Source organism: Myotis yumanensis, unplaced genomic scaffold (genome assembly GCF_028538775.1).
Source record: "Myotis yumanensis isolate MYYU_CA2020_CCGP unplaced genomic scaffold, mMyoYum1.0.hap1 SCAF_1, whole genome shotgun sequence".
Lineage (NCBI taxonomy): Eukaryota > Metazoa > Chordata > Mammalia > Chiroptera > Vespertilionidae > Myotis > Myotis yumanensis.
The window spans coordinates 50,497,097-50,518,995 of NW_027223752.1; the positions used below are offsets into that span (position 1 = coordinate 50,497,097).

General features: G+C 50.5%; 1 protein-coding gene across 6 annotated transcripts in view; it reads left to right on the forward strand.

Moving 5' to 3' along the window:
• MEGF11 (multiple EGF like domains 11) overlaps positions 1-21,899 on the forward strand; it is a 348,065-nt gene that overhangs the window by 283,016 nt on the left and 43,150 nt on the right. For all 6 annotated transcript variants that reach the window (XM_070420503.1, XM_070420522.1, XM_070420529.1 and 3 more), the window contains one exon: positions 6,512-6,686. In XM_070420503.1, the coding sequence (XP_070276604.1) occupies positions 6,512-6,686 (175 nt within the window). The remainder of the gene's footprint in view (positions 1-6,511; positions 6,687-21,899) is intronic.

The window sequence follows — 21,899 nt, forward strand, 5'->3', positions numbered from 1 at the left end:
GCTGGGGTAGTGCTGCCTACAAGTGGGGGGGGGGGGGGGGGGGGACTGGGAAGAAGACTGTTGTAGGGGGGCCTGGAGCCAACAGAATTGGCCTGTATATGAGCTGAGCACTCATTTGCTCAATCATTCATTCAACAAACACTGAATGCCTGCAGGGGTGGACTGCAAAGAGGAAATAAAGTGTCCTTCATCACTAGTCCAGCCCGTAGGTACTCAGGTCTGGGGCAGTCATACACACTGAGCACCTTCTATCATATTTTCTCAAAACCAGTTGTGAGGCACAGCTGTATTTTATAGACTATTAAACAAGGAAAATGCTATCAACTGAATCATGATGCACCATTGATTGTATAACACACTCAATATCAGAGATATGAAAATGTGGGAGAAAATGCATCTTAGAATCATTGAAATATATATATGGCTGGTCCACATTGTGCTCAAGTCATTGTGACCCAGGGCTGTGTGCAGAAAGAACTACTGGAGACCGCTATGCTGGGCAGGGAAGGAGGTGGCAACTAGGCTAGAGGCCAGGGCGAGAGCTCCAACGCTCTAAACACAGGAGTTCCACATGACCTGTCCGGGGACTGGGTAACTAGCTCAGGCTGTTTCATAGTTAGGGGACACAGGGACCCCCATGCCTGCTGGGAAGCCAATGGAGGCCCCTCTCTGGGACAGGAAGCAAGGCTGCTACTGAGATCTAACGCAGGGCGAGTCCCTGCCACAGAGATCCAACCAGGGCCCAAATGAAAGAGCTATTGTTTCCTCCCGTGCCTGAGCAGCCAGGCCCTGCATAATTTATCCCTTCTCTGAAGGAGTCCTCGATGCATTATTAATCTGGAAGGACTCCCTCTTCTCTGTCGCTAATCTCAGCCCATCCAATATTGATTATTATTTACTTTACTGTCTTTAATGTGTGTCATGTTCAGAGACTGGGAGGCAGTAGCGCTGCTTAGAAGTGGAGGCTCCGAGAGCACCGGGTAGCCAAACCCCCAGGCTGGTCTCCTCAGAGTCCACATGAGCCTGAGCTCCTTGAGGGCAGGAGCGCCTTGCTCGTCCACCTCTGCAGCCTCAGCGTGGCATAGTGCCCGCACTGAGCAGATGGTTCTGCCCTTGAGCTGCCGTAGCCCTATATTTTAAAAAATATTGCACCCCTTTCTCTTGGCATACTTCCCCAGTGGCTGAGCCCCCACCACTCACAAAGCTCAGTCTAACTCAGGGCTTCACAATCTCACCACTGTTGACATTTGGGGCTGGATAATTCCTTGTTGTACAATTTAGGGTGTTTAGCAGTATCCCTGGCCTCTGCCCACAAGATGCCAGTAGGAACACCCCGCCCCCAAATTCTGAAAACCAGAAACGTTTCCTGGGTGGCACGGGGGAGGCAAAATTGCCAAGGCTCAGAGCCTCCAGTCTGACTGAGCGTCTCATGTTGCACTGGCCTGTCCCCATGGACAGAGAGAGCTGTCTTCCTCTGTGTGGACACAGGTCACTTCCCTCTTCCCATGAACCTTTGTTCCGTTAGAGAGCCTTCTCTTGGAGCCCTAGAAAAACCGAGGGGCACCTCTGTAACTCCTAATCCCAAAACAGAGCAGCTGCAGGTTCTGGTGGGGTCCGGGGCCCCCAAGTCCTGACCTCAGAACTACCTCTGTCTGAACAAATGTCCAGAGCTGGTGCTTCTCCTCTCTCTGTCTCTATTTCCCAATCTGTCCGTCACCTTTCAGCAGCCCAGGGCGGGTAAAGTTCTCCTGTGGTCTTTGAAAGTGAAGCTTCCATCCAACTCCCGAGATGGAGCATGGGGCCCCCGGGAGCCTAGCCTCATTTTCCTCCGGCTTCTGCTTGCTTCTGTTGTAAGAGCTTACGACAGAAGCCCGCCCTCCCAAGTGGGCTTGCAAGGCCTTGAGTATCTTTACGAGGAAGACAAGGACTCCCAGCCCCCACCCCAAGGAAACCCTGCTCATCCAGCCATCCCCAGCCTGTCTGCTCTGTGCCCCTCCGGAAAGGCTGCTTCAAAGAGGTTAAGTCCACGTGCCCGGGAAGGCGCAAGTGGCTGATAAGATCCCTCAGCACTCCATTCCCTTTGTGTAGACACACAAAGAAGCCACCCTCCTTCGTAAAAGAATAACCTTGAAGAAGAGTGCCTGCGTGCCGGGCCTCTCCCAGCTCCCTCCACAATTGGATTGTCAGAGACGAATTCTAGCAGCCAGGATCATGTATTACTTTTGAAAGATTTGATTCAGCCAACAGATGCAGCATTGATAGTAATCTCAGAGCAGCCGGGGGGAAAAAGGCAGAAAAATCCACCCTGAAAAGATTCCTATATTGTTCAACTTTGGGCTCCCATTAACTTGTGATTAATCTGTGTCTGGGGAAATGGGAGAAAGGCGAGGAAGGAGACCCAGAGCACAGCTCAGCACCAGTGATCGTGACTTTTGCCTGAGCCAGACCAGCAGTCATTTGCCCGCCCTGTGACCCACGGGCGTGAGCGGCTCTGCCCCCTCGGGAGGAGGAGAGCAGGAGGCATGGAGAAGGTGCTGAGAACACAGTGAGCACGTGCTCAGTCAGCGCCATTCAGGCAGCAGGCGTTCCCCACCCTCTTTTCAAAGGGATTTTTGGAGTTTTTATAAAACATGATAAGTGACCAAATTAAGAAAATAGAGATCTTGTTTTTTAAAATGAAATTGTAGGATATAGCCCAACCGGTGTGGCTCAGTGGTTGAGCATTAACCTATGAACCAGGAGGTCATGGTTCGATTCCCGGTCAGGGCACATGCCTGGGTTGTGGGCTTGATTTCCAGTGTGGGGTGTGCAGGAGGCAGCCAATCAATGATTCTCTCTCATCATTGATGTTTCTCTCTCTCTCTCCCTCTCCCTTCCTCTCTGAAATCAATAAAAATATATTATTTAAAAAGATAATAAAAGTGTAGGGATATGAAAGGAGAGAGAAAGAAAGAATTTCAAGTTTGGTTTTTAGCTTTCTGGTGCTCAGGGTGAAGAGTAAAACTGGTGCTGAGACATACCTCTGAGCAGCCAAAAGGCTGAGAGCTGTGGTGGAAAATGGGAAATGCAGGCATGCTTAGAAGTCAGCGTTTGCTGTTCACTGTATCTCTAGCATGCTTCTCATAGGGTGGTGTTCCTGCAAGAACAAGGACCTGCAGTAAGAGATTCTATAGATGGGAAGGGCAGAAGGGTGCCTAAGACCCTTTAGAATCTCCCAGGCTGGGCACAGCTGATCGCTGCAGCCAGCACCGCCTGCTTGCCATTTCCTGGGTCCAAGCATTTCATTCTCCACCTCAGTGACTGAGCTGGTCCCTCTAACCCTAAACCCAGACCTCAGAGGAGGCCCCTGGGTAGTCGGAACTGAGAAAGGCCATGCCTGACTGCTTTGCTGAGTGATGGGACAAAAAGGAATAACCCACACTGTCTGGCTGAGGGTCAGGGCCACTAAATGGGGCCGCCTGCCCCTTGGCATCCATGCAGGCCACTCTTTCTCCCCTTACGATGTAGGCCTCACGGAGGAGTTTTTCTGGAAAATTTTGGAAGAATTTCTAGGCCAGTAAGTCTTTTTTAAAAAATATATTTTTATTGATTTTTTACAGAGAGGAAGGGAGAGGGATAGAGAGTTAGAAACATCAATGAGAGAGACACATTGATCCGCTGCCTTCTGCCTTCTGCACGCCCCCAACTGGGGATGTGCCTGCAACCAAGGTACATGCCCTTGACCGGAATCGAACCTGGGACCCTTCAGTCCACAGGCCGATGCTCTATCCACTGAGCCAAACTGGTTAGGTATAGGCCAGGAAGTCTTAAAAAACTCATCCTTTACATGCATTCTTTTTTTTTTTTACATATTTATACTTTAATTGCTTTATATCTGTTTATAAATATAGGATTTCCCCTAAAAAATGTATACCCACACTGAATTATAAAGGCAGTATTTATTAAAATACATTTTATTTTCAAAGTTAAGCTATCAGCTGCTAAAGTGTGTTTGCGTTTTTTGGGGACACACTATATATGCTCAATTTGGGAATGTTAGGGAATACATAGAAATTTAAAGAAAAAAATTCAAAATCACTCATAATTTGTCAACCCAGAAGGGAGCACAAAAACCATTTTGTTGTAATTTGTTCATTCATCATTCATCATCCATGTCTGTATATATCTACATCACTTTTTTTCATACTTTAGATCATGACTTTGCATATAATTTGCTTATTTCACTTAACCTTATATCATGTCATTAAATAGTTTGGAAGATATTTGAATGCTTTTTTAAACATTCCTTCTTATGAATTGTCGTAATTCATTTCACCAGTATCCTTTTGTCAGAGGCAGCATGAGGCAGTGGACAGAACACAGTCACACAGACCTGGGTGTGATCCCGGCTGCCACTGATTTCGCTGTGTGACCTTGGGCACGTCACCTAACCTCCAAGTGCCATCTGTAAAATACAGGACCCAATGCCCAGTTCACAGGCTTATTTGATTATTAGAAATATATGTGTAAAGTACCTGGCGCTTTAGCAGCCTGGTCACATGTTATTTATTATTTAAAGTGCTTCCATTTTCCACTGTTATAAATAATGCTTCGGGAAACATCTGCGGGCATAAATCTTTCCCCACAGCTATGATTATTTCCTTAGGATAGATTCTAAGAAATGGAATTACCAGACCAAAGGATCTGAATGTTTTTTGCAGGACTCCCGATACATACCCTCACATTGTTTCTCAGAAACCTTTACCAGCATTGAATCTTGTTCCTTTAAAACAAAAAATCTTTTTACTGTTATAATAGATAAAAAGTGATATGCAATTGATGATTAATGAGACTAGTTAAGAATCCAACATTTTCCAAAATGATTACTAGCTATTTGCACTTCCTATTCAGGAACTGCCTGCTCCTGTCCATCCCTCATTTTCCAGGGGGTCCCAGAAGAGAAATGGCTTTGTTGGGCTTCACACAATTAGTTTGTTCATTATTTCATCCGCCAAATATGTACTGAGCATCTCCAGTGTGCCAGGGACCCTGCTCCATCCCGGGGTACAATACAGAGGTGAAACAGACAGCAGGCTCTCCCCATGGGCTGTCACCTCGTGGGGGGGGGAGGGGGGCGGGCGGGAGACATATGATACACAAGTCAACAGACACAGAAAATAATTACTTATAGTGAAAGTACTATTCATTCCCAAATATTTAATTGGCCCTGAGTATGAGCCAGGCACTGGAGATCCACCAGCGACCCAGGGAGACAAAGCCCATGCCCTTGGGGAACTTAGCAGAACTGAGACTTGTACCCAAGCTCCTCCTGCCAGCCCGGAGCAGGCTTCTTTCGACCACATCCCTTCGCTGACTCTGGTGCAGGGAGGCAGGTAACAGGGAATCTAAGAGGCTCGTCTCTACCATCCTGCCTCTTCTCTGGAGTGTTGGTCTAGTCCTCCCAGAAGGAGTTGCCAAGTGCAAGAGATTTACTAGGGAGACAGCTGTGAGGGGAAGTGGGGAAGGGGCTGGGTAGGCATCATCAGAAGGGGCTGGGTAGGCAGATCTGACCTTCGGGAAGGAGAGAAGGAAGCAAGGAAGACTGGATGGGAGGTCTTAGACTACACAAAGAAAGTTTGGTAAGGTGGGAAGTCTTTAAACCAACATTGCCCACCAGAGGAGTCCCAGCTCTCCTGGGAATGTGCTCTGACCTTAATATCCCTGCTGCGCTCTAGCTGGGAACAGCCCAGGGAGAGTGTGGCCTCTGGGCAAGTGCAGTGAGGGAGTCCAGACACCGCAGCTGGGGCCATCGGTCAGTTACGCACCCGCAGAAGCCCTGAGAAGCACACAGTCACCACATCTCACATCCCCTCTCATCGTGAAGGGAGGTCATGGCAGGCAGCTCCCGCCTTTAGCCCAGTGGCCCTTTCTCTGGCCTAGACAGGTAGGGGATGGAGACAGTCTCCTCACTCTTAAGGAAGGGGCCCTGGCGAAGCACAGGTAGAGAGCGTCCTCCCCAGTGCAGACGTTGCCACAGACGGGAGGCCCCGGTTGCCCTGAGGTGTCATTTAACTCAACAAACATTCACTGAGTACCTGCAACACGCCGCTGGGTTTCACAGAAACCCTCTTGTGCCTGCCCCACCCCAGACATCAGTCTTGGGTGCAGAGTTGGTGAAGGTCTGGACTCCACAGTCCATGAGGGAAGGGTCTGAGGAGGCTGCCTGCTGCTTTGGTTTCTGTGTATTTGTATTATAAAGAGCATTTGTCTGGGGGTCCAGAGACCTGCATTCGAATCCTGATTTTGTCAGTTCCTTGCTATGTGACTTCAGGCAAATTATATAACCACCATGAGCCTCAGTGTCTTGGGGATAATAAGACCACATGGCCTTGGGGTCTTCTGACAAGTAAATGAGACATTATACACTTTAGCCTCAGAAACCCTTTGATCCTGCTACCCCGGGCAGACCAGGAGGTGGGACATGCCTGCATCCCTGACCAGACCGTCCTCTCATCCTCTCTCATGTGCTCAGCTGCCACCCAGTAACTGGAGCGTGCACCTGCCAGCCCGGCTGGTCTGGCCACCACTGCAACGAGTCCTGCCCCGCTGGCTACTATGGCGACGGCTGCCAGCTGCCTTGCGCCTGTCAGAATGGCGCCGACTGCCACAGCATCACTGGGAGCTGCACCTGTGCCCCAGGCTTCATGGTAAGATGGGAGGGGTCTCCCATGGCTCTGTACCCCCCACCCTCACTCCAGAGAAGAGGGGCCAGCTCCTCCTGCCTTGGGGTAGAATCGGGGAGTGTGGCCCTGTGCCCAGGGATAAGGAATGCGGGTGCCTCCGTGTCCCCCTCAGACACAGAGCCTGTGACTGGAGAGCCCTCAGGGCTGTTTTCAGAGGGCCGGTTCTGCTGGGGTGTGTCGTTGTGAAAGTAATAGGAGGGGTTCTGTCCATTGTCCCCTCACCCTGAAACACCAGTTGTCTTCTTTGTGCCCAGCTCTCCCCTGTCCATGTCCACACAATCAGACCGTCCCCAACTTACAGTGGTTTGACTTACAACTTTTTGACCTTACAGTGGTGTGAAAGCCATACACATTCAGTAGAAACCATACTTTGAATTTTGATCTTGACCTGGGCTAGTGAGATGCTCTACAGTGCTCCCTCTTGAGGCCCGGCAGCAGCAGTGAGGTGATTTTGCCCACGTGTAGGCCAATGTAAGTGTTCAGAGCACGTGCAAGGTGGGTCAGGTTAAGCTATGATGTCCCATAGGTTGTGTGTATTAAATGCACTTTTGGCTTACAATATTCTCAACTTACCATGTGTTTGTCGGGACGTCACCCCATTGTAAGTCAAGGAACATCTGTATTTTCACATCATAATAATCACAGTGCACATGGGCAGTTTGCCATCTGCTTTCTTTCACCAACATTTGCTGCTGGGCTTCTTAATGATCCTTCTACATGGCTACGTAGCACCACAGGAGCTGATGCACCCCAGTTAACTCAGCCCCAATGCATAGAGTTGTTCTCAGCGTTCCCAGCAAGTGTTGCAAGGAGCATCTCCCTACAAACAGCTTTTTCCCTCCTATTGAATGATTTCCTTAGGGTGAATTCCCGGGGTCAGTGGGCATAATTATTTATGGCTCTTGATGGATGTTACCATATTACTTTCCTCAAGGGTTATAGAAATCTATACTGCCACCAGCTGCATATGAATGTACCTATTTCAAAACAACTTTGCTAACATTCTTTTTTTTTCTAATTACATAGTTAGAAAATGGCTCCTCATTTTCAAATGTTGCTCTAATTTGCATTTCTTTGATTACTATGGATCGTGAACCTTTTCCCCACATGTTTGTTTACTATTTGTATTTCCTCATGAATTATGCTGGTGCTTATGAGGTTTGATTCCAGGGAATCAAACCTGTTCAAAGGTGGAAATTGCTTAGCAGGTCTCATGACCCCAAAACTCAGGGCCCCCCGCCATGGCCATATTTTTTAATTGTGCTGTAGGAAGTGGTCTGTGCAGTAGGAAGTATGGCCTTTGGAACCACGGTCACATCCAGGCTGTCCTACTCACCAACTGTGTGACCTTGGGCCAGCAAGTCAACCTCTCTCAGGATCAGTTTCCTCGCCTGTGGAATGGAACACCTGCCTCGCAAAGTTGCTGTCAGGTGTAGAGATGTCAAGTGTCTTGCCTCAGCACTTCTCAGAATTCAGTGACCTTAGAAATCCCCAGTGGGATTTGTTAAAGGGCAGGTTCTGATCCCATAGATCTGGGGAGGGGCCTAGGGTTCTGCATGTCTCATGCTCCCAGGTGATACCAGTGCTGCTGATCAGTGGCCTCGGTTTTGTAGGAAGGGGATGGTGCTCAAGTTGAGTTGTCCACTGGAATCACCTGGGGAGCTTTTCAGCACCACCCCCACCCCGCCTCGCCCCTAGATGTGGATGTATTTGGTCTGGGTATGGTCTGGTTGAAGCCAGTGTGCTGCCAAGGTGGTGATCCTACAAGGAAGCCCTTAGCACTGTAGGAGAGTGGGTTTGCCTGGTGACATGTCTTGTGGGCAGGTTGCCCCTGGTCTGTAGAACAAAACTCAGTTCCTCTCCCTCTTCCTTCTCCCCAGTGCAGATAAGCTGGGTGAGAATTAGCTCCAGTGGCATCTTCAAAAGAAACAAGTCTGATTCTCCTGCAGGTTTTGTCTCTAATTTACCTTGATTGATGTGAGCTTTGTCCATAACTTCCATAGAAAAATGCAGTGCCTAGGTTTGAGGTTTGGGTGAGAAAGTTGTTTGGGATTAAAATCTCACATAGCTCAGGTGACTGAAGCTGAAGTGAACTGACCACACAGTCTGCTAGTGAGGCAGGCATCTTGACTACTGGGGTAGTTCTATGGCTTTGGCCATGTGGCTTCCCCTCTCATGGTCCCAGTTCCGCCATCTGTAAATGAGAGTTTATAGAGGGAGATGAACTATCTGACTTCTAAGAGGGTCTATTATGCAGACTCCATGGACCAAGTCAGGAGACACACCCTTCTGGGGGAAATGAGGTAAAAGTAGGAGCACGGAGGTGTGTGGGGGGGGGAGGGGGGGCATTCACTGAGGTTTTTATGGTCCGATTGTGTACATTATCTATGGGTCTCCTGGGAGTCCCACCTCCCTGTTCCCCGGTCTTTACCTCCAGCTGCCTGCTTAGTCACTGCTCCTCAGAAGGGAAAATAGGACCCTGGGGGAGCCTAGAGAGGCTGGTGTCTGTGTGCCCACTGCCTGCAGGTCAGAGGTCCAACAGTCTAAAGCCAGGCTATTGTCTCTCTTCCTCCTCTCTGGGATGCAAATGACTTCCTGCCCTTGAACTTGGGGGGTAGGGGGGGGCGGGGACTTGGCACTTACAGAAATCAGCTAGCTGTTTAGTGCCCCTGCCTGGGGCTTGGGGCTAAGACAGATTGTGAGTCAAGCTGCCCTGGTGAGACCCCGCAAATCTCCATCCATCTCCTCCCACCCAGCCTCATTATACCTGAGAAGGCTCTTCTGGGCCCTGTTGGGTATCGAACAAGAGCCACTGGAGGTGATTACAGAAGAGTCAGTTGTTCTCATCTAGTGACTCATTCCTGCATGCACCAGGCTCTAAGGGGGGGACTCATTACTGTTGCCCTCACCCCAGCTTCTGAATGAATGGGACTTCCTGCAATGAGCCGGCCTGCAGAGGATGGAGGGTCGTGATAACAGAGCAGACTTGGCTGAAACCCTACCCCAAATGTCCCACAGTCAGTAATAACTATCAAAGCCTTTATTTACTGGTTGGCTTGTGAATGTATGTACCTGCCTTTTTCCTTAAAAGATTTTAAGGCCCTGGCCAGTTTTGCTCAGTGGCTAGAGCATCGGCCCCAGGACTGAGGGGTCCCAGGTTCGATTCCAGTCAAGAGCACATACCTTGGTTGCAGGCTCGATCCCCAGGCCTGGTCAGGGCCCATGCAGGAAGCAACCAATCAATGTATCTCTCTCACACCGAGGTTTCTCTTTCTCTGTCTCTCCCCCTCCCTTCCACTCTCTCTAAAAATCAATGGAAAAATATCTCAGGTGAGGATTAACAAAAAATTAAAAATAAAAAACAACAAAAGATATTTTTAGGATCAGCAATTTATTAGAGACTAATTAAAATAATAGCCCTTTTCTGAGTGTTTGGAGACCCTGATCCTAGGCTCGGTAATCTTGGACATGTCACTTCACCTTGCTGGGCCTCAGTTTCCTCATCTGTAAGATGGGAGGCACATCAGTCCTGCCTGTTTTGGGATGTGAGTAGCCAATGTGGTAATGGATGGGAAGACTCATCCTCAGCAATCCCATCCCACCAGACCTCTCCCTGCCAAGGGCTTGTTAAGGAGGATATTGGGATAGCTCTATGAAAGCACAGTCTCTGAGGGCTGACAATGGTCTCAGGGTCAACATAAATGTGAGGAGTGCCGATGAAATAGTGAAGAACTACCCAGTGACATGCCTGCTCCAGCAAGGTGGTCCCTACCCACTGAGGCCACAGGAATATAGAGCAGAAGCAAGTTCCCACCTGGCATTCTGGATGTGCTGGCCCTCACACTCTTTCTCCTTCCTTCCTACCTTCCTAGCTGGGGATATGGAAAGTCTCATCAGACACCCATCCAGCCATCAAGGAACTTGTGCCCAATAAAAATAATATTCACATTAGCAGCAAACAATGATGGAGTCCTAGCTACATGCTTCGTTTCTATTCCTTTCAGGAGCCCTACAGAGGTGCACTTTCACATTCCTCAATTTGCAAATGAGAGTGAAATTCAAACAGGCTGTCAAGGGCAGGGGGGAAAAAGGGCACATATGTAATACTCTTTGTAATACTTTAAGCAATAAAAAAGGAAAAAAAATAAAATAACAAAAAAAATAATATTGACATATTAAACAAAATAACTTAAAAAAAAAGAAATTCAAACAGGATAAGTCATTTGCCTAGGATCACAAAGCCAGTAGTGGTGAGAGCCACTGAACTATGATATGTTAGGTGATAGGTCACTACGGAACCACACAAATCTGAGTTCATAGTCTGGCCCTCTAATCCACACCCTGCCTACTGGCAAGTCATTTATCCTGCTGAAGCCTGAATTTCCTCCTCTGTAGAGAGGAGTCTTGGCCATAAGAATGAGAAGCTTCATATGGAAAGTTAATGTCTCAGTGCCTGGAACACAGTAGACAACCCGTAAAAATTATAGTAATTATTAGTGAATTGTGAGAGTAGTGGAGGAGCATTGTTTCCTCGGAGCACAGCACCCTTTTCCAGGAGAGTGTGAGGATGAGCTACATCCATGGGTTCCCACTAGAGCAAAGCCATAAGCATACACTCAGGCAGATCTACTCAAGTACCCTACACGGTCAGTCTCAGCAGCACTGTGGGGTGGACATGCCTATCGATGTTTGACGAAGGGGACATAGAGATAGAGGTGGGAGAGACTGGGCATTTTACATATGAGCATGGCAGCACGAATGGAATCACTTGGGGCATGCATTGCTGAATTATATTAGGGCTTTCAAGTGGCGGAAAAGAACCCAGGGCTGGAAGGCAAGAAGCTCAGTTCCTAGCTCTGGTTGTGCTAACTTTGGGGGCCTCTATTTCTCATCTGTAAAATGGGAATGAAACAATGGTAGGGGAGCCAGTCGTTCAACTGGAAGTAATTAAAATTGGGAGTGGCGTTGTTTCAGCACCCTGGACAGCTCCACTGGTCTCTGCTTCAAGGTTGCTCTCCCAGGGTTAGACCCCAGGGTCCACAGCTGGTCAGAACACCATGGCGAACAGGAGTGAGGGGGAAAGAGTGAGGGTGTCAGGGTGCTCGGGTTAGAAGGGTGGTGGGAGTGCCCACGTGAGGAATGATCCAGAAAGAGAGGACCTTTCTTCCTGACCACTGGGGAGTAGCTGAATTGTGGCAAGGGCACTTAGTCAAGCTGTCTTTCCACTTGGAGACTAGAGTCACATCACCTCTCTCCACAGCTTCTCAATATCCACCAAGTAAAGCTCAAACCTCAGTCCTTTGTAACCTTTCCTCAAAACTAGTTTACCCTAACCTCATCTCCTGCTAAGTCCTGCCACAAACCTGTCCTACCCACACCAAACTCACTTTTCCCCAAACGCAGTGTCTGCTTTGGTGCTTCAACCTGTGCCTTTTCTCAAGCATCATGCTCTTCCTAGAATGCTCACCCCCAATTTCCTTATCTCAGTCTATGAAAATCCTCCTCCACCTTTCAGGCTAAGCAAAGGCTACCTCTTCCATGGAGTCTTCCCTGAACGCTCCTCTCTTCAGAATTAACCCTTCCATCTCCTCCTTTCCCACAGGAAATGGTTTATACTCAGAATCTGTCTCCCTCCAACCCTGTGCCCCCTACTGCCCCCTCCATGTACAATGTGAACATTTTGCTCAATATATTATTTTTGAAATGAATGAAATTCTTGGGACGAGCAATGCCCTTAAAGCAGAAGTTTCCAGAACTGACCTTTATAGGAAGGACATTTATTGCATTTCTCAGCAGGCCCTGCCAGCAGGGCTGGGGCTTGAGTCTACCCATTAGCTTCTCTGCAGTTCAGATAAACAGGTAGCTGCAGTGGGATGGGGCAGCTACCCCAACATCATCTCTGGGTTCTCTGGGTAAATGATGTGAGCTTCTACCATATGCAGTACTGTGTGGTGGTTTTGAAGAGACTCTGGAGCAAGATTTCCTACCTTCACATACCAGCTTTGCTGCTTATTAGCTGTGTGGCCTTAGGCAAGATGCTTTACCTCTCTGTGCCTCTGTTTTCTTAGAAAGGGGAATATTAATAAAGTCCATTAGATTATTGAGTTAATTAGTGCCTATAAAATATTTAGAATGCCTGGCATAGTGGTAATATTTCAACAAGTGTTAGCTATTATTATCATTACTAGAGGCCCAATTCGAGAAATTCGTGCAAGGGGCTTGGCCCTTGCAGCCCCAGCTTCCTCCGGAAGGTCATCTGAAGGGTAGTTCTACTGTTTGGTCTAATTAGCATATTTGCTCTTTATTAGATAGATTAGTGTTAACGTTGCCCTGCTAGTGTCGTTGTTATTTACCCCAAGGGTTCCCCCATCTGAAGAGACTGACTGGGCCTGTCCTAAGCACCCTGTTTGAGAGTACAGGTAGAAATGAGGGTGAGCCTGGCCAGCGTGGTTCAGTGGTTGAGCGTTGATCTGTGAACCAGGAGGTCAGGGCACATGCCTGGGTTATGGGCTTGATCCCCAGTGGGGGACGTGCAGGAGGTAGCTGATCAATGATTCTCATCACTGATGTTTCTATCTCTCTCTTCCTCTCTGATATATATATATATAAATTTTATTTTTTAAGAAATGAGGTGAGAATTGAAACTTTCTCCTGGCTGGGAGCTGCAGGGTCACCAAGGGCTCCCAGGTCCCCAAGAGCAGCCACAGAGCTGAGAACAGACTTTCTCACCACAGGGGAGAAGGTCAGTTTCTCAGCCCCACTATGCGCCTCCGCTGACCATCTTTCCTTAATTAGGCCTCACCTAGGCAGCCAGCCTGAGGAAGCCTCCTGTGCTGCCCGAGGACTAATGGCTGCCACCTTGGCACCGGGAGGGAACAGCCTGTGAGGTCGCTGCTGGAGCTGCAAAGACTTGATTTCCCAGACCCCCTCCCAGCCTCCTCTTCCCCACGTGGAGCCTGTGTGGCCGAGAGATAAGGGCCCTCTGGTCATTCCTCAGCACAGATGCTCCCTTTCAGCTCTGGCTATAATGGGGATGAGAGCATGGGAGGCGGGGGAGACAGACCCGCTGTCCCCTCCCATGGGATTCGGGGCCTATATTTCTCCCCTGGATGACAGAATCTCTATTACCTTAAAGGGCTCATCTATTTATGCTGCAATTTTTTGAAGCCCTGTCTGCCGTTATTGAACCCTGCATGCTGGCGAGGGGAGCAGGCACTCCATCACCCAAATGAACAAACTCAGTTCCACATTTTTCTCCCCTTTCTTCGTGCTGTCGGTAGGTCATGCACAGACCTCAGCGGCTCTGGCTGGGGAAGGCGGGAGGGGGTGAGAGTTATGAAAATCCAGATCAGTGGAGCAGTGATTGAATTTTCCTCTAAGGTTTCCGATGCCCTTTAAAGATGTCGCCCTCCCTCAGTCCACCCCCACCCCCTCAAGCTGGGCAAAGTGCGTGTCTGCCTCTTGTATGGCTTCTAAACTGGAACTAGGGATCAAGGACAATTGCGGGGCCAGAAGAGACTGTGGACTGAAAGTTATAGCCAGGTGACATGTATATAATGTGTGCGCATTTCCTGTTCTAATTGTTTTGCTCATCAAACTTCAGTCTGAAGACTGTTAGCCCTACGAGCAGAAAACCGACTTCCTTTTCCCTGCAGCCCCACCACTGAGTTGCTTCCTAATGATCATAGTAAAAGATTTTCCTGGATGCTGTGCTGGGGATGAGGAATTCACCCTCTACTGCCATGCCCATGTGAGCAGAGGAGCCTAGGTAGTGCAGAGCAGTAGAAATGATACACACACACACACATATGCACACGCACACACACGCGTGCACACAGACAGATTCCAGTATTGAAATCCCAGCTCGGCCATTGCCTGCTGGGTGGCCGTGGCCCAGTTACTTAAGCTTCTCAAATCTTAGTTTTTCATTCATAAAACCGACTAAATAATGGTACCATGTGATACTGTTATTCTTAGGATTGAATTAGATAAAATAGATACAATGCTTAGAACAAAGCCTGGTGTAGGAATGCTCAGTAAATGGGTGTTGAGGAGTTCCTTATGTGGTTGTATAAAGAAGTCATACTGGAGGCAAAGGGTATGGACTCTGGGGTCAGACACGCCAGCATTGGAATCCCAAGTCTGTTGTTCAATAGCTGTGTGACCTTAGACAATATGCTTAGCTTCTCTGAGCTCTAGTTTCCCATCTATAAAACAGGTTAGTAATCCCTGCCCTTCAGGGTTGATGTGAGCACAAAACAGGAATATTTCTTCATAATGACAGAGTTGGACGAATACTCAGCCCTTCCCTCAAGCATCTTCTCATTTTACAAAGGAGGAAACTGGGGTCCAGAGAGCGAGTGTGACATATAGCAAATCATTGGAAGAACTGGAACGGAAAGCGGGTGACATAACTCCCAGTCAGATGCTTTTTCCACCTTCGCCTCCACCTCGGAGTTTGCTGTCCGCAGAGCAGAGACACCTAGCAATTTTCCCCAGGGCAGAAAGGGATGGGGTGGAGGGTCCCTGGAGGGTTGAATCATGTTGGCAATTAATCCACAGTGCAAAGTAGGGAAAATTGGCTTTATGTCACAAGGCTGAGTCCAGCCTTCCCCCCTCTGGGACCCCGAAGTTGTGGCTTTATTAGGGGAAACTGCTGACTCTTCTGTTCTAGAAACTAAATGTGCCCCTTGTCACACCTCCCCCTGCAGTGCTCGCGTCGGGATCAGCGCCCTCCTTACCGGGCGGAGCCGGAGCCGAGGCTTCGACCTCAGGCCTGGTGCCTGACCTCTCTCTGTAGCAGCAGAAGCTGCCGGGGCAGGTCTGAAGCGTCCGTGCCTTAAACACTTCCCATTTTCTGTCTGTCCAAGTCTCTGTTCACAGTGTTTCCGCCCCTGCTGGCTCCCAGTCCTGGAGGGTGGGGCTGAGAGTCAGAGGAGCCCCCCTGGAATGTCTGGAGGAAGGGGACACGTTTGGAGCCCTGAGTAACTGCAGCGGGCCCTGGGCTAGGCACCCTGCTCTTCACACATTATTGTACTTAACCCTCACAGCCCCGGTATGCGGGGGCTGTTAGGATGCCCGCTTTGCAGGTGAGGAACTAGGGCTCAGAGAGGTAAAGTAACCTTCCTAGTCGATAAGCGGTGGAGTCCATGGCGGAGTCTGCACCCAGAACCTGCACTCTCGGTCACAAACCGAAATGCCTGCAGAGGAGAGGGCTGTGGATAGCGGGTAAATAGCCAGCTCTGAGGCTCTCGCAGGCCTTTTCCTAGGAAGGGGACAACCCCGCAACCTCATTGCTCATCTGGAGCCTACTGACCTCCTGACCTGTGTCTTTGAGGGGAGGGGAGGCTGAGACCCTCCGTCTCCCTCCTTACTTGGGGCTCAGCCATCTCACACTTGAGCTTGTCCATTCTCAGCTCTCCTCTGAGGAAAGCAGGCTGTATCTCACAGATGCGGTAACATGTTCAGAGCGATTACAAGTCTTGTCTAAGGCGATCGAGCTGGGCCTAGAACCCAGGACTTATGGTTCCTAGGCCACACTCACCTCAGGACAGATGCTCTGAGAGAGGAGGTCAGTGCTAAGGAGAGGACCAGGCAGTAGTCAGCCTGGGATTCAACCCCGGCTCTGCGCCAACTCGCTGTTTTATTTTGCCCAACTCACTTCACCTCTCTGTGCCTTAACTTGATCTTCTGAAAAATGGGGGTGCAAACCCTGCACCCTGTATCCTGGGGCTGATGTAAAGCTGAGCTGAAAGGAGTCGTTGAGAATACTGAAGGAAGTGCCCCGGTATGTGCCCCGAGAGGCATTAGGGGGAGCAGTGGGCCCAGGCCCGGAGACTGACCCGCCCAGGGCTGCATGTCTGGAACAAAGGAAGAACCCACTCCCCTCCTGCTACCCCTGCACTCAAGTTCAAGACCCCACCTAGCGTGGCCCCTCCCAGGCATCTCCCCTTAGTCATTAACACCAATAATCTGCTCAGCGGGAGTAATTATGGACCCCAGGAAGGGAAGGGATTCCTGCCAGAAGATGTGATTGTGTCTGGAAAATGAAAGATGTTGCAGGAAAGGTCATGAATAAATTATTTCAAAGTGGGGCTAATAAGAAAACTAACAATAGGGGTAAATATAAACAAAACAAAAATAAATCCTCAAGTTTTCTCTCCCAAGAACATTACTAAATAATTGTTCTTGCCTGTCCTAAAAGCTCTGCGGAGGGGTTTTAATTTCCTGAGCCAGGCACAGGGAAGCCAGGCCAGGCCGCCCACCCCCACCCCATCCAACCCACCCCACCCCACCCCCACCCCCAGCCTTCAGGCCCAGGTGAGCGGGTTGTGGAGGAACATAGTGGGAGCGAAGCAGCCTGGGTCCTGCAGGCCAGGGTGGGAACTTGTGAGGAATTCAGCAGCCAAGAGGGAGCTCTTGCAATCTTGAGCAGGGGTGTGATGAAATGGTGCTGTGTTTGGCCTCTGAACCCTGTGTGGGGAGATGGTGACATGGCAGCCTAAGAACCCAGCATGCAGTAGGTGCTCAACACATGCTGGTTTTCATTGCCCAGAAATGGTTCTTCAATATAGGCAGGTTGGCAGAGTGGGGGGAGCTCTGGGAGGGCTTTGCGTGGGGGAAATCTGGGCTTGACTCTCAACCCTGCTGCTTGCCCACTGGGTGACGTAGGGAAGGTCACCTCTGAGACCTCACCTCCCGCAGGACACCCTGCAAAATGGTTGTGAGGGTGAAGCAGGGCAAGTACGAGGAAAGTGACACAGAGCAGGTAAATCTTGGTCTCTTTTCTTACATCTTCTGTGGGCCTAGGCTCTTACTGGCCATGTGTAACCATCAGAATGCCTGAAGCATGTATAGCACGCCTCTGGGCTGGGCACTGTTCTGAGAGCACTGTGTAGATCAACGTAATCTTCACTGCTGCCTGCCCGTTTTGCAGATAGGAAAACTGAAAGAGAGGTTAACAACTTGCCAAGGTTTGTCAATTACACCCCAATAAAGCTGAAAAAAAAAACACAAGTTGCCCAAGGTCCCTCAGAGCCAGGACCTGAACCATGTAGCCAGGTTCCAGAGCCCATGGGCTTGAGGGGACCTTCTGCCCCCTCGCTGTGACCTGCCTCTTCTGTGGGCAAACCCAGAGTGATGCTCACTGCCCTCTCCCAGGATGAAACCTTATCCACCGTCACAGGGGTGCTCCAGCCGCCAGAGCTCAATTCAGAGGTGGCGTCAACTATAGGGCAGTCAGGCATCCATCACGTGGCTCAGGTGGTGGTGTGGACGGAGCACCCAGTCGTCACCAGGACCGCCATCTGTACCAGTCCTTCCACTCCAAAACCCTCTCATAGCCATCCTGGGAGTTCTCACAGCCCTCTGAGGTTAGGTGTCACTGTTGCCATTTTATACACAAGGGGACAGGCTCGGCAAGGTCACCCAACTCTGAGCATCTCTACCCTCCCCACTCTCAAGCCCAGGGCTGAGCCCCTCCCCAGGCAGAGGATGCTGGGAAGAACCCCTCCTGCCCCTTCTCCCCCAGCCAGGCTCCACCCCAGGCTGGAAGCCACTGTGTTCCTTCCTGCAGGGGGCTGATCTGAACTGCGCTCCCTTCAAACCCGCCCCCCCGCTCCTGAGGACTCATTCCAGACCCCAGTTATGTGTGGTGAAGCATTCTATGAGAACTTGGCTGAGAAACCTCCAGGGGCCAGAAGAATCCAGAGGAAGCCAGCTTTATGAAGACCTAGATAATTCACAGGACTTGGGGGACAGGAGGGATGGACCCTGTGGACAGTAGAGGCAACCTTCCTCGCCCTCACTCCTTTCTCGTTCCCTGGTGAAAGCTTCTCTGGTTTCAACTTTAGAACTTGCTTTGCATTTGGTCTATGATTTTTTTTTTTAATGATTCCACAATCGATAAGCGGTTGGATTTGCCCGAGTCTGGGCTCTCGGCCTCTCAAATAGAAAGGAGTGGCCCAGATTCCTGCCTTTGGAGGAGGGGTTTCCTACAGTGCTGACTTGCCCGCTCTTCGGGGCTGCCTTGTCTGTAGGGCAAAGTTTGAAGCTTGGCATGGCAGGCTTCCCTGGCTGGGCCTTCTGACCTCCGGGCTCCCGTCCCCCTGCTGCCCCTCAGCCCCGACGCTGGCACGCCCACTCTGCTGGCACAGTGAGGATGTTTCTGTCCTAACAGATGTTTCTGTTTCTCCACTGAACAGAAAGCTGCTGGGGGGAGCAGGTCGATCTGATCACCCCTGTGTTGCTACCCTTTTCCCCATCCTGCCACCTCCTGACCCTAGCCCGCTCCCAGGCCTGGTACAGCCTCCTGCACTCAGCGTGATCAAGAATATTCACTGACAGGAAGCTTAGCGGCACCCCCTACGTTGTGAATGTGCCACGTTCTGCTGGGACCTTAGTAAGCAATTGGCTTCTGCGGGACCCTCTGTTCCCCACCATCTGGTTCCCACTTGGGACATTGTCACTGTCACTATTGTCACACTGTGGCTCTGCAGGCCCTGTCTGGGCCCACACCACCCAGCCACACCAGAGGGTCTGGATTCTGCAGTGTCCATGCGCCACCCCATATACCCAGCCCTCACAGCATGCACACCACACCCATGCCACCGTGACCAGGTCACCCTGGGGGGCTCTCTGGCCAAATGTCCAACATGCAGATGCTAAGCCTACTCCACCCACAGCTGTCACACCACTGATACAAAGCCCACTCACACACAGCAAACTGTGGTAACGTCATGGGAGTGGCACCTCATGCAGCCTGCACAGCTGTACAGAGCAGCCTTGGGTCACTGACAGCCTATTCATTCTGGACAGACCTGGGACTTCCAGGCCTAACCATCAGCCTTCTGCACCCATCCCCCATGGGAGCCAGACAGAATGGCTCAGCCGCAAGGGCCTGGGCATTTCCCTCAGCACAAGGAGGAAAAAGTGGGGATGGCTGTGACAAGTGGCCTCCTGCCCTCTCTCCGGCTCCTCTCTCCAGCTCCCTGCTCCTCATGTCTTATGCAGAGTTTCTTCTCCCCAGCATGCATCGCTGGCAGGGGCTGCCTTACCAGTGGCACACTAATTAGGTCCAGCGAGGTTTGCTCTGCATTGAGAGGCCTGCGTGGCTGGCATTCTGTCCAAGTTGTGCTCTTGTGGATCGTGTGTCGCTCTTTCTCCCTAGAAAATCGCAAATGAGGCTCCCACCTGGGAATCCCACTGCCTCAGACCTGGAGCTGGGAGTGGGGTGACTGAGAAGGGTGGGTAGGGGGAGGCAGCAGCCCAAGGCTGGCACTCTGTGTGGCAGAGCAGACCCTGGCCAGGGGCTTTGCAAACAGTGACGCACACTCCACGTGTGCTCTGCTGGCATTGAGGTGACTGGCATCGGACACCAAAAATCAGCCTGCATTGGTGGCCCTGAAACTCCAGGAATAGCAGTGGGGAGAGGGGAGTAGGAGCAACCAGAGGCCGGGAGGCCACCGAGGCTGCCTGCAGGACATCCGGAAGTCGGGAGGGGACTAGCCTGAGCCCCTCTCTTGCTCCAGCCTCATCTTGTGCCCCACCCGCCTCCAGCCACTACATGGTAAACTCCACTGAGGGTAGGGACAAGCTCTGTTCTGCTCACCATGTGGCACCTGGCCTCACACAGTGTCTGACACATACTAGTGCTTTAAAAAACATTTCCTGGATGACTGGATTAACTCATACATATGCATTGAGCACTGACTGTGGGCGAGACACTGGGCTAGGGCCAGGGCCACGGGGTTGAATAAAACAGGCCCAGTCCTTGCCCTCATGAAATTTTAATTCAGTGCAATTGTGGTAAGTGCCACAGGGGCAGGTAATAGGGAAACGTGCTCTGGAAGTTGAAGAATACGGGACTTAAAGGGACTTGAGGTCTCATGGCATCTAGTGTAATGGGTAGTGAGCCCCAGGCCCCGCCACAGTACTCGGCCTACAGTAGATGCTCCACAATTGTTCATGGATTGAATGGATGAATGAACGAGGCCAGGTCACTGTGAGCCAGGGCTTTTGCCTTACTTAAACCCGTGTACTCTGGCCCCCGGTCCAGGGCCCTTGCTTGCCTAAACCATCCCTACTCCTCCAACAAGAAGACGTGTGGGCCGGGGCGACTTCCCTAGTTCCTGTGGCAGAGTCCTCTCTGCTGAGCTCCCACTGGCTGACAGGAGAACGCCACCACCTTGGCCAGGATCTAGAAAACCCAGTTCTACTCCATTTACTCTGCCTCCCACCCACAGAACATATTTAAGGGGACCCAGAGACGAACTTGCGCAATTGCCTCCCACTTTCGTATGAGGGAGGGTCAACCACTCTCCATCTTCGTCTTCCACTCCAAAAAATTCTCATTAACCTCCTGCCCAATGCAAGGAAAACGGATGATGAACACAAGAAGCCCAGCTGCTGATTAATTTTCCCAAACAGGGCCAAACTACAAAGCATCATATTGCAGGGGAGAAAATTAAATAAACAGCATTTGAAACAAATTTAATAGAACATATAACTCATTACCCACTGGGGTCTGGGCCTGTGCTGCCGCCTCGTGCAAGGAGGCGGGTGGGAGGCGGAGAGGAGATTTGCATCTCTTTAGCAGGACTAGCACCAGGGGTTCCGCTCTGCCAGTAGCTCTTTCAAATCAAGTTCAAGATGTTAATAGCCAATGCTGCATCTATAATTAACAGGCCTTTGGATGGGAGGAAGAGTTCACATCCATCCCCCATTCACAGAATGAAGACACTGAGCAGGACTGGCAGGCTTTCCCCAGTGAAGAGGGAACCTCAGGACCTGCCCCTGTGGGAAGTGAGGTGTGCGCTGTGCAGGTGAACTGGGATGGAGAAAGGGCCCAAGCCTCTGGGCCTTGGCAAGTGGCCCTTCCTCAAGGTCAAAGCCATGTCTTCTGGATGTTTCGTGCGTAGGTGGTAAATGTGCTGCTAATTCGAGCAGGGCAGCATGGGCTATCCCAGAGTTTCACCCCAGCTGGGCTCTTAGCATTCTGTGCTTGAAATGGGAGCCAGGAAATTCGAGTTCCAAACCCATCTCTGCCCAGCATTGGCTGTGTGATCTTGGGCAAGTTGCTTTCCCTCTCTTGGCCTCAGTCTCCTCATCTGTAAAGCAAGGCAGGTGGACCAAGTGATCCCCACCCATCCCTTCTAGGTCTGGCCTGAGGGTCTGTCC